This window comes from Vespa crabro, chromosome 24 (assembly GCF_910589235.1).
Source record: "Vespa crabro chromosome 24, iyVesCrab1.2, whole genome shotgun sequence".
Lineage (NCBI taxonomy): Eukaryota > Metazoa > Arthropoda > Insecta > Hymenoptera > Vespidae > Vespa > Vespa crabro.
In genome coordinates, this window is record NC_060978.1 from 1,551,940 (window position 1) to 1,564,586 (window position 12,647).

Consider the following 12,647-nt stretch of genomic DNA (forward strand, 5'->3'; position numbering starts at 1 on the left):
AAATTTTGGTCTTTAATTTCGTTGGCTTGTATGTGTATATACGTGTATATACCTATACATATGCGTGTATATATACATACACATATATATATATATATATATATGTATATATGTATATATATGCATTTTATTATACCCACGTGCTTTTGTTTGAAATTCGTAAAGTTTGCTTTTCACAATCTATTCTATTAATAATCGTTATCGCGTTTAAAATCATATATTTTAATCATTAACATACGATCGGCCATTTTAATTGATTAATTATTAAATTTATAAATATCGTAAATTTGATAATAAATAAATAAATTCTACGATCACGATCAATGTCAATTACGATATGTATATGATTGTTCTCGTCGTAAATGTTCTCTCGTATTGAATCGAAGTTTAATCAAAGAATCGATATTATTGATCTATCGTTAAAATGAATTGATTATTATATTTTTATCAGGCTCGTCGTATTGTTCACATAGAGTTCATTCGGTTCAATGTATAATAATAATTAATATAATAACACAATAATGACAATTACTCATTCATGAGGAATTAATCTCTTTCTCTCTCTCTCTCTCTCTCTCTCTCTCTCTCTCTCTCACTCGTTAAAAGCTATAATTTGTAAGCTTTTCCTTAATTATAACGATATGTATAGTCGATAGTTTTTTTGTTTTGTTTTCTTTTTATTTTTTTTCTTTTTCTCTTTTTTTTATCTTTTTTTTTGTTTTTTTTTTTTTTGATTCTATAACAGCGTCCAATACGCTCTATCAAATTTCTTTTTCTCTTTTGAAGATCTCTTTTTTCTTCTTTTTTTTTTTTTTTCTTTTCTTTCCAAAATGTTTGCGTGCCAATTTTTTGGACATTAACAGCGTGCTGCGTGCTTAAGATTGATAAACGGAACAAAAAATTTCTCTAATAATAGATAAATAAATAAATAAATATATATATATATATATATATATATATATATATATATATATTGGAAAGAAAATATTGATAAAAATGTAATTAATATGTTTTTAGCAATGTCGTAAGCCTGTATCGTCGTTATCAATTCGATTTGAATTCTCATTCAAAATGTATATTTGACAAATTGTCAAATGTATGTATAAAGAGATTTTGAAAAAAATTCTTACGGTTTTTGTTCGGTCGTATGAAAAATAAATGGATTACCATTTAATGCTACGACAGGTGTTGCAGAGGTCGGTAAATAAGATGAACTTCTATGCTGTGCCATTACCACTTCCTTCGTATTCTTCTCCGGTTTAATCAATACGATATAGATCTTTGGAAAGAAGAGACAGGCAAGTTGTACCAAACCGCTAAATGACAAGGACAATGCCAATGTCACGACCCTTATGGCATTGCTATTAGAAACGAGATAAAGCGGTACAAATGCCAGCCAAAGTATAATGGTCGTATAATTCGTGAAAGCAATGTGTTTGGTCTCGTTGAAACCCTCCGGACATTTTCTCGTCTTGATCGCATATATGGTGCATATAACTATAGTTCGAAATAATAAAAGGTGATGGAAAAAAAGAAAAAAAGTGAATTCGTTCGTTGAATTGATTTGAATGATTTCGATCGACTATCGAAAGTGTCGAAAAAAATGTTTTGTTCTTTTTTTTCTTTTTCTTTTTTTTTTTCTTTTTTTTTTTCTAACATCGACTTACCTATGAGAACGAACGGATAGATCAGGCTGGTCATGTAAGATCTATCATTGAGACCTTGACAAATTTTTAATTTAGTATCTCTCGTTGGATAAATGTATTTTACCTTAGGTGGTATCATCACGAGCAACGTTACATTGACAATTATCTCTAATAGTATCAATATTCCCGTTATAAGCAATTGTGATTTAGGACTGGTATATCTTAAAGAAAATATATCAAGGTTAATATCAATAAGAAAATATTTTCAAGATAATTAAAATAATAATAATAATAATATTATTATTATTATTATGATCATTAAATGTTGTTACCTCGTGTTACGTGGACTATGAGAAATATTATTAAATATCCTATGTATTCTATTCATTTTGGTGACTAATGCGCTATAACACAATGTATAACAAAAACCAATTCCAAATCTGGTGATGGCGCATGTTTCGGTAATTGGTTCGGCGACGATCACAAATGTCATTAGAAATGACGCTAAAATGCTTAGTAATAAAAGGGATGATAATTCACGACCGGACGCCTTTATCACCGGAGTCTCGGCATAAATTCGAAAGACGAACCATACGTAGATAGTTAATATTATACCTATCGATAAAATAATAGATTTTTTTTGTTTCTTTTTTTTTTTTTTATATATTATATTATATTATATCGGATCGTAAGGGATTTAACTTTGATAGGTATTTTTCTTCTTGGTTTTTTTTTCTTTTCTTTTTTTTTTTTTTTTTTTTTTCCCCCAAATACATCGATACCTACCAATGGCAGCGACCACCATAGCCACGATCGCCCATGGACTATAATAATCGATATAATCTTCTGGTATCGAAGCACAACTCTTAGAATCTTTCGTTGGTCTTGTACCCAATGAACAATCCTCGCATCTCTGATCGTCCACTTTATATTGATAAAGTCCACATTTACGACATCTCCAACAACAAAGATCTTGTTCCTCACGAACAATAACCTGATTTGATTCGCATGGACGAGAACAGGTCGAATTTGGAAAATATTTTCTACCACCTTCCATTTGATTTCGATATTTCATAGCGGTCGTTTCTATGTACAATACCGGCTTACCGTTCTCGTTTTCTATGAGGAAAGAAAACAAAAAACAAAACAAAACAAAACAAAAAAAAAAAAGAAAAGAAAAGAGAGAAAGAGAGAGAGAAAGAGAGAGAAGGAAAGCAAGGGAGAAAGAAAAAACAAACATTTGTTTTTCTCCTTTCATCGAAGAAAAAAAAAATAAACACGCAATTTTACTTATCGTTAATTAATTATATCAATTACCTGTGTAATTGCCAATTACTATCCAACGATATGCACCATCTTTGTTACGTTGATAATTTAAAATCGAATATCTAGCCGGTCCATCGGCGATATCAACGAATCTGAATTTATTTCCTGCGTCATCTAAGGGGAGGGGAAAAAAAAAAAAACAAAATAATATGTAATCCATGATATAATCCAAATGATTTAATCCAATTAAAACAAATGCCTCGAGAGATTTGATTTATTATACGATTGAATTTAATCGTTGAATATATTTTGTAATATTTACCTTTGAAGGTAACGTTCTGTAAATATTTCGTCAGATCGATCCCATCGATGTGTTTCATGTCAGGACAAATCCCATAATATCCCACACCACATTTTTCTTTTTGCATGTCATGAAGGGCATGGGCCATTGAATATATGGCATCTCTAACGAAATGTAAAAACTTTTGTTGCTTGTAACCCATCGAGATATTCAGGATCGAGTTATCGTCCTCGAGACATGGATCGTCGTAAAGGTTGGTGATGTTTGTGCTCTGAAAAAAAAAAAAAAAAAAAAAAAAACAAAAAAAAACAAAGAAAAAAAATAGAAAAAGAGAAAAAAAGGAGAAGAATAAAGGAAAGAAAACGAGAAAAATATAAATGAATTTTTTCTCCTTCTGTTTTCTTTTTTTACTTTTTTTTTTTTTTTTTTTTTCGTATCTTTACAATATCAATAATATTGGATATTCGATACCTCGGTATCATTGATTCCACAACGATGATATTCCTGCCAAAATTCACGAAACCAAGGATTTATTTTCTCATGTTCCAATCTCAAATTGGTGAAATAATCATCGAAGCCGGACAATTGCCGTGAAAGTGGTTGTACCACAAGTGCACCCTCCAAAACTGCCATCTCTTGACCCTTACGACTCGAGTCGAGATCAGCGAAATCACGATGATTAGAACTCGACCAAGAATCTGTCCCTATCCAAAGGAATCTCGTACCTACGTTCAAACGTTTCGCAGCATCTAATACGCGAAGTGTCGTTGATTTTTCCGCGAATAGAATGACAACTGAAAATTTATTTTCCCATTTCGATGACAATGAAAATATTTTTACGACATATAAAGAATATATATATATATATATATATATATATATATTTTTTTTTTTATGAAAGAAAGAGAGATTTGCATACCTCGTACGTCAGTTTTATTGGCGATCGTACGAATAACAGTATCGTAATCGTCATTATTAAAATGTTCCTTGTTAATCCTCTGAGGTGCGCTAAAGCATATGGAATATGAACTTGCCAGAGTCGTCAATGTTTCATAACCATGATTTCCATATTCCGTATCCGAATAAACAATCGAAACGTACGTCCATTCGAATTGCCTTAAATCAGAATAAAAGAAACAGTAAAAAAAAAAAAAAAAAGAATTTTATAACTTTCAAATTAAATTAAATATAATCGTTAAATCGTTCAATTGGCATAATTGTTAACAATCAATTGTCAAGCTTACTTGAGAATTTCCAACATCGCGTGAGCTTGATTCAAATCGCTTGGTATCGTACGGAAAAAATGAGGATACATTTGTTTATTGCTGAGCGCCGGTGAGGTAGCCATATAGGATATTTGTGGTACTGAGAATAACTTCAACATGGATGCCACCTGAAAAAGAAAAAAAAAAAGTAATTGATTATTCTTAAAAAAAAAAAAAAAAAAAGAAAAAAAAAGAACCACGTCATTTTCTCCATAGAGAAAGAAAAAAAAAAGAAAAAGAAGTAAATCTCGAATTAACATTCGAAGATACAATTTGTCTGAATAGAAAAAAAAAAAAGAAAAAAAGAAAAGATCGTATAACGAAAGAAGCCAGAAGAAGAAAAAAAAAATCAGCTTAGTATTAATCAAAGCAAAGTATTAAGCAAAGTATTAATCAAAAGGTATACGTCTAACGATAAAGTGTATTTCTGAATTGCCATGAAACACGGCTTTTCATTGATCAGTTAATCCGATGAACTTCAAGGTCACTTCCTCTATATTTGATATAACCCAACGAAGTTTACGAAATATATTAGAATCTTTGATATAACGATAAGTCAAAGGATATTATTTATCTTTTAAATAAAATTTCATATTGGTATTGAAATCCTTTTGATCTTTAACGAAGTAACGTTGATCTCTTACGAAAGGACATAGTTCGAAATTATTCGTGATTATTTTGAATATTACCTGTATGGTAACGGAACTCGACTGGTCCGCAAGCACAGCTACAATTTTATCAAATCCACCCTTAGAGAACTTTGGTACGCTCTTATCTCTGCACTCGTATTCCTGAACGTGAAATTCATTCGAGTGGGCGATGAAGCCTGATAACAACAATGACGTAAGAACGAGAAGATTTAAATTTGAATAGAATATTGAAATGATAACTTAAGAAAGATAAAGAGAAAGGATAGAGAATACTCCTCATTGTGATTTGACGAAAGTTAGAGAAATTCGAAGCATTACCTTTGACGAAATTCAATGCTTGTTCCAAAGCGTAACTTGGATTGTCGCAACTATCAAAGGCCAATGCACCAAGACGAATACCCGGTAGAATTTTAGGATCTTGATTGATTTGTTGAAGCGTATAAAGCATCGCTTCCAACGGTTGAATTCCATCTTCGAGCTAAACGAAACGAAACGAAACGAAATGAAACAATTACGATTACGATGAATCCTTTTTTAATTCTAGTCATGCCTATGGGCTATTGGATGCACCAGACAATATCAACTTTAAGCTCAATTGAAACAATTTTGCGCGCATTTGCATGATGATATTCGTGGAATTTTTTTTTCTTTTTTTTTTTCTTTTTTTTTTTCTTTTTTTTTTACGGTAGAATCGAAAGTGCATTTTTTTCAAACTATCTACCAATTGTTATTTCCGAAGCTTTAAAGAGTATACGATTTCTTTTTCTGTTTTTCTTGTTTTTCGTTGTTGTTTTTCTTTTCTTTTCCTTTCGAAGTAAAAAAAATTATTCATTCCGTAGAAATGATAGAAGTGAATTCAAAAGTGCCTGTTCCGGGTTTATCGTCATTGTCAAATGTAAAACAAACTTTGAAATTATTTGAAATTGTTCATAACTTAGGATTAAATTATAATATCTTTAGTTTCATTAAATACTAACCTTAATTCTTCCACAATTTTCACCGGATGCACCCTTTCCATGAATCGGGAAAAGGGCACCGAGAAGGATGTCACCTGACACGTTCAAGTACTTACGAGCGTTGACAAAGGTACACGATAGTAATAACAGGAAAGTCACAAGACGCGTCATCCTCTGTAACAAATAAAAAGGATCGATGATCGATGATCAAAATCCTAGATCGTTAAAACTCTTAGATCTAACTTGATCCTATCAAACTATCAAACTATCAAACTATCAAAAGAAAAAGAGAGAGAAAGAGAGAGAGAGAGAGAGAGAGAGTCAGTATGATCAATAATCGTGAGATAATAAAAGATATTAATAATAATAAACTTTTGATTAAACGCGTATCACGTATTAATGAAAATTGATATGATAATGAAATTTAATTGATAAAAGGATCTTAAAAAATATTCATTAATGTCGATAATAAATTAATCATATAATTAAGAATTAAATTGATAATATTGAACGATCGTTGTTCCTAATTTACGAATATGCATATTTTATTATTATCAATTAATAAAAAGAATAAATTTATAGAAATGATAAATAGAAATTAATAACGACGAAAGTAATATAACGAGAAGAATGAGAGATAGATGATATCGACAGCGACACATAGTTCAATGATGATGATACACCAAGTTTTAACAGGAAGCGTAACCTCGAAGCCTCGAGGATGAAACTCTCAACCATAGGAGACTCTCGGAGTTCCTTAATTAACAAGTTAATCCAGTTATGTCAACCTAGTTATGTGTTTCGTTAACACATAGGGAGGGAGAAAATTTACTCGACGTTATAACGAAAAAGAATAACGTGAAATGGATTTTATCCGATTCGTTTGTTTTCATTTCTCATTATTTTCAACGTTTAATAATATTAAATTTGATTGATTGATCGATCGTTTGTTAGGTTCGTTCAAAGAAAAAAAAAAAAAAAAGAAAGAAAAAAGAAGAAAAAAGGAAAAAGGAAAACAAAAAAAAATTGTCACGTTTGCATCATGTTGTTGATATTCATTAATGAGAAAAATTAATTGTATCGCTTTTTTGATTTTATTCGCTCGAGTTCTTTTTTTTTTTTCTTCTTCTTCTTCTTCTTTTTTTTTTTTTTTTTGCTTTTTTTCTTCTTTTCCTCGCACAACAACTAGTATACTTAATTAAAAGAATAAAGAGATTATAATTTATAATTATATAAAGGTAAAATTTTTGTCGATAATTGATCGCAAATAATAATCCGAGGATAAAGTTTATCAATATATTTCGTCGTTCATGTTTCGTCTTGGAATATTCTAATATTTATTCTTAAATCGATCATCGTACGATTTTAATTCTTGTTCCTTTTTTTTCCTCGTTTCTTTTCTTTTTTTTTTCTTCTTTTCTTTTTTTTTTTCTTCTTCCCCTCTTCGCAAAAAAAAATCATATATACAAAGCGATAAAATAATCATATCCTTGTTAAATTCATCTAAGAATAATCGAATTCATTGTAATCGACGAATGATAACGTTAATCGTTATCTCGTATAGATCGTTATAATTCATTGTATTCGTTCGTTCGATCCTATTTTCTATTTTTTTTTTTTTTTTTTTTGATTTTTTTTTTTTTTTCTATCGAAAAACCTTCGGAATTAACCGAATTAAATAATTCTTCTTATAATAGAGTTATCAGATAAGACAAGGGACAATCCATGATTTCTACGGATTCTTGATAATAACTTCGATACCCTTAAGAAGATTCACTTCAGTTACGAAGTAGTCTTTGACGGTCCTTAACTGTTTGTTATCTACTCTTCGCGAAACAAAGGATATTACGAGGAACATTTAAAGAGTGTCCTTGGAATTATTTACTAAAGCGAATATGCTATGTATGTATTCGTTAGAAATGATGGCTTGTTTCCAATGTAATTACTTTATGTCGTCTTACATCTTTCCTCTTACATAATATCCATTTTAAGTGATCGAAGATTGCATTTATTATTTATGCCTTTTGCCGTTTTTTTTTTTTTTAATTTTTTTTTTCTTTTTTTTCTTTTATTACAAATAAACAAATATTTAGATATAATTAATTACATTGCATACCATTTTTCGTTTCAGTTTATATTCGTGTTTATGCATAGAACGTAAGACGGAGTGAAGAGTATAGAAAAATTCTACTCGTATTTACTCTTTTTTTTTTTTTCTTTTTTTTTTTTTTCTTTTTTTTTTTTTAATCTCTTTTCATTGAAAGTTCGTCGATGTCGAAGAAATTGTTCCCAATAGAGTAAGCGAAACTCAACGTTAATTCTCACACTATTTTATTTAACCTTAATCGTTCACTGCAATCCTAGGCTATAGGACATTACTGGATCAAATTTGAACTAAATTAAAATAATTTTTGAATTGCATGATTCATGAAATTTCTCTTTCTTTTTTTCCTTTTTTAATGATAGAATTAAAAATGCATTTACGAAACTATCGATTATTATTATCGAGGCTACAAAGAATATACAGTATTTTTCTTTCTTTTCTTCAGAGTCAAAATTATTCATTACGTATAAATAGAAGAGAGAAAGAGAAAGAAAGAGAGAGAGAGAGAGAGAGAGAGAGAGCCATTTAAAATGCCTGTTTGATTGTAGCTCAATGTCAAGTTTACAACATCGAAATTATTTTGAAGTGTACACAATTAGAATTTTAAATTAATAATGCTCGATATCGAAATAATTTGTAGATATTTATATATGAACGAAAATGAATGAATACTTTTTTTTTTTCAAATAATTACTACAATATTAAAACCATAATGGAACCATTATGTTCACAAGATTATCGTGTAATTTCAATTCACGATTCGAGACTATGAACTATGATGAAACGTGACTAGAGACGGATAAGAAATAATGTAAATGAAAGAATAAATAACAAAATGACGATGATTTACGAGATAATAGTTCGTCGAAATCGTTCAATTTTCTCTATGTATTCTTTATTTATCTTAGAACGAGCGCACCATCGGAAAGGGACAATTAATTTACCAATGGAAAATTCAGTCGTTGAAAAACGAACAGTCGAGATTATTGCGACGGCTCCAATTTTTTTTCTTCTTCTTTCTTTTTTCTCTTTTTTTACCATTTCCTTTTTTTCTTCCTTTTTTGTTTTCTCCTTCTTCTTCTTCTTCATCTTCTTCTTCTTTACCTACGTCATAGCCCGCAACAACACGTCATGTGCTATTCAAGCTTTTTTATCTTTTCTATCTCTATTTTTATCTCTCTCTCTTTCTCTCTCTCTCTCTCTCTCTCTCTCTCTCTCTCTCTTTCTCTTTCTCTCTCTTTCTCTTTTTACAAACTATACGCTACACTCGATGTTTACTTTTCCGATAACGTAAAAATAAATATACCTCCTACCGATTAGTTGCGACGATTGAAAAGAAAAAAAGGAAAAAAAGAAAAAGAAGAAAATAAAAGAGAAAAAGAAAAAAAAAGAAAAAAAAAAGAAGGACAAAAAGAAAAATAATTTTTCGTATACGTTCCCAACTAGTCAATAGTTCGTAATTTGCGAAATTTTGCGAATACTCCTTTGCGATAGAATTGACGAGAAAAGAATTTATTTCTGATCTTTCGAACTGAACAAATCAGAAGACAAAAAAAAAAAAAAGAAAAAACAAAGAAAAAGAAAAAATTTTAAACATACCAATTTTTCTTTTTTTTTGCTTGTATTTTCTTTACAAATCGATTGCTCTTCTTTTCGATTCTTTTAAAATTTGAAATTTCGATAGTATATACGTTAAAGATAAAGTACGACAATGAGTTGAGAGTTAAACAATATTTTCTTTTTCTTCTTTTCCATTTGTTTTTTTTTCTCCTTTTTTTTGTTTCTTCTTCTTTTTTTTTTTTTTCTTTTACTTTACTTTACTTCGAAAATTTATTTCAAGTTTAATTATATAAAGGACATTTTTATATCGTTCAAATTGTTAGGCATTCATTTTCTCTACGTCATATTATTACGTAGATAGTAATAGTATGATCATAATGAAATTTTGCCCTTAGCCAAATTTTACTTGGACGAATAAATTGTACGTATGTAATATAATTGAAAAAAAAACTTTTGATCGAAGTAATGTGTCGTTAAAAAATAAATAAAAAGAAAAAAAAAAAAGAAAAAGAAAAATAAAAGAAAAAGTAATATAACAACGTCAGATCGTACGTTAGAGCAATTTATGAAAATTGATTGATACGAAGAATAGCTTCGATGAAAATTTAACTTCGATAAAATTTATTATCACGACGATCGATCGAAATTAGTTTGTGATTAGACGATTAAAATGTATTTTATGTTGCCATTTAAATCCTGTCGATTCTTTTGCATTCTATTTTTCTTGTTTTCTTTTTTTTCTTTTTTTCTTTTTTTTTTTTTTTTTTTTTTCTTCGAATAAATTAATATCCAAGGGTGTTCGATCTATAAAAAAAGATTCGACGAAATATTGTAAAATCTTTAGGAGACCGTGAAGAGAAACATAATTCGTGGAAATTTTATCGCGTAGGGGGAGCGGGGGAAAGGAAAAAAAAAAAAAAAGAGAAAAGAAAAATAAGGAGAGAGAACAAAAAGGAAAGATAGTAATTAAGCAAAAAAATAAAAAAAGAAAAAAGAACAGAAAAAAGAAATAAAAAAAAAAAATTTCCTCAGAGATAGACAGTTTGTTAGCGTTGTTCCATAGTTGTCACGCAAACGAGAATGTAAATGAATCGTACCTTGGTGGTCGCATTTTCCAACATGCCTATGTATTTCACCAATGTTCGTGTTTCCATATAAAACTCTATTTCATTTTATCTCGAAACTTTCGATGAGCGATTTAATATATATATATATATATATATATATATATATATATATATATATATATGTATGTATATGTATATGTATATGTATATTAAAACATGAATTTCCATCGTTTCGGCCGAATTAAAAGTGATCGTTGTTACGATTTTTTATAGCACAGAAATGTAAGAGAGAAAAAAAAATATATTTCTGTAAAAAAAGAAAAAAGTAAAAAAAAAATATATATATATATATATAATAGTTTAAACTAACAATGAAAACGCACCGATATTCAGACGAACAAGCTCTGACTTTAAAGACAAAAGTTCTGATCTAATCCATTAGGCCATTTTGTTTTTTTTCTTTGTTGAATTTTTGAAAAGAATAAAAGAACGTTGACAAAAAAAAAAAAAAAGAAAAAGTCGTATACCCTTATCGAAATTATTTTATTCAAAAATTATTGAAACTCTCTGAAGGAAGTTTTTAAAAAAAAAAAAAAAAAAATATCATTTTAAATGATAATCGTTCGTTGAATTAAAAATTGATTAAGAATTACGCTCGTTCTCGTTGTTGATGTAAATGTATTCTATTTTTTCTTTCTTCTCTTTTTTCTCTTTTTTTCTTTCTTTCTTTTTCTTTTTCTTTTTCTTTTTTTTTTTCGTTTCCCTCTCGATATTTTTCCAGGATGAAAAAGTTCTCACAGTATTTTATTTAATTTTAAACGATATACTGACCTGTCTGACCGAGTGATCACGGCTTATCTTACTTTTAAGGGACATCGTTTGATCTTTCTCGTTTGATATTTCTTCTCTTTGAAAAACTATAAAAACGTGATGTGACGATTAATTTTTATTACTTCTTTTCCCTTTCGCCATTATTAAACATACTTTCTTCGTAGTTTCCGTCAAATCGTTAATATTTTTTTCTTTTTTTTTTTTTCTATTTCCTTTTCCTGTTTTCTTTTCCTTCTGTTTTTTTTCCCCTCCTTTCTCTCTCTCTCTCTCTCTCTCTCTCTCTCTCTCTCTCTCTCTTTTATTAAATACACTATCATTCCTATTAGTCAAACAAATTTCTGTCAAACGTTTAACTCGATTGTTAGATCGTTAGAACTCAAGAGTTTAACAAAACTTATACATCAGGTAGCTTTATACATCGGACACCATTAGTAGAACAGCGAATGCAATCATTCTCCTATTGCTTTTCATAGTTCATAACTCGTTAATATTTGTCGATGAAGTCTATGTATGTATATATATATATATATATATGTACATACAGATGTATATATATATATGTACATACGTACATTATTAAGTTTCGAATGAAATATTAGTGTACAGCCTTAAATAATATCTATAAAAGAGAGAGAGAGAGAGAGAAACAGAGAGAAAGAGAGAGTGAAAGAGAAAGAGAATTATATTTTTCTTACGATTGAAAAAGGATTTATACTTTTTTACGAAGGTATCGTAAAATAAATGAACGAAGAAGAAGTTTGATCGTCGTTAAAGTTTATAAAAAAAAAACCTTCGTTTCGAAGAGGCTGACAACGAAAAAGATAAAGAGAAAGATAGAGACAGAGACAGAGAGAAAAAGAGAGAGAGAGAGAGAGAGAGAGAGAGAGAGAGAGAGAGAGGGAAGAATTTTTAACGGGAGCTTAAACACGAGCAACGGTGAAACATTTTTTGAGAACGGTTGTGACTCGTCTACCACGATAGGACGCATATAAGCGGCTTAT

General features: G+C 29.3%; 1 protein-coding gene across 3 annotated transcripts in view; it reads right to left on the reverse strand.

The window, feature by feature from the left end:
• Positions 1-956: 956 nt before the first annotated feature.
• The window catches only part of LOC124432237 (metabotropic glutamate receptor 3-like), a 20,145-nt gene continuing 8,454 nt past the window's right edge, over positions 957-12,647 (reverse strand). The window contains exons 1-13 of one of the 3 annotated variants that reach the window (XM_046980973.1): positions 9,133-9,266; positions 6,106-6,258; positions 5,447-5,606; positions 5,168-5,304; positions 4,458-4,606; positions 4,133-4,329; positions 3,685-4,007; positions 3,235-3,484; positions 2,964-3,086; positions 2,433-2,765; positions 1,979-2,261; positions 1,668-1,867; positions 957-1,497 (exon numbers count right to left, since the gene is read on the reverse strand). In XM_046980973.1, the coding sequence (XP_046836929.1) occupies positions 1,127-1,497; positions 1,668-1,867; positions 1,979-2,261; positions 2,433-2,765; positions 2,964-3,086; positions 3,235-3,484; positions 3,685-4,007; positions 4,133-4,329; positions 4,458-4,606; positions 5,168-5,304; positions 5,447-5,606; positions 6,106-6,255 (2,676 nt within the window). In that variant the 5' untranslated portion in view covers positions 6,256-6,258; positions 9,133-9,266 and the 3' untranslated portion in view covers positions 957-1,126. Of the gene's footprint in view, positions 1,498-1,667; positions 1,868-1,978; positions 2,262-2,432; positions 2,766-2,963; positions 3,087-3,234; positions 3,485-3,684; positions 4,008-4,132; positions 4,330-4,457; positions 4,607-5,167; positions 5,305-5,446; positions 5,607-6,105; positions 6,259-9,132; positions 9,267-12,647 lie in introns of those variants that run through there. The other 2 variants (XM_046980974.1, XM_046980972.1) reach the window with 2 other exon arrangements.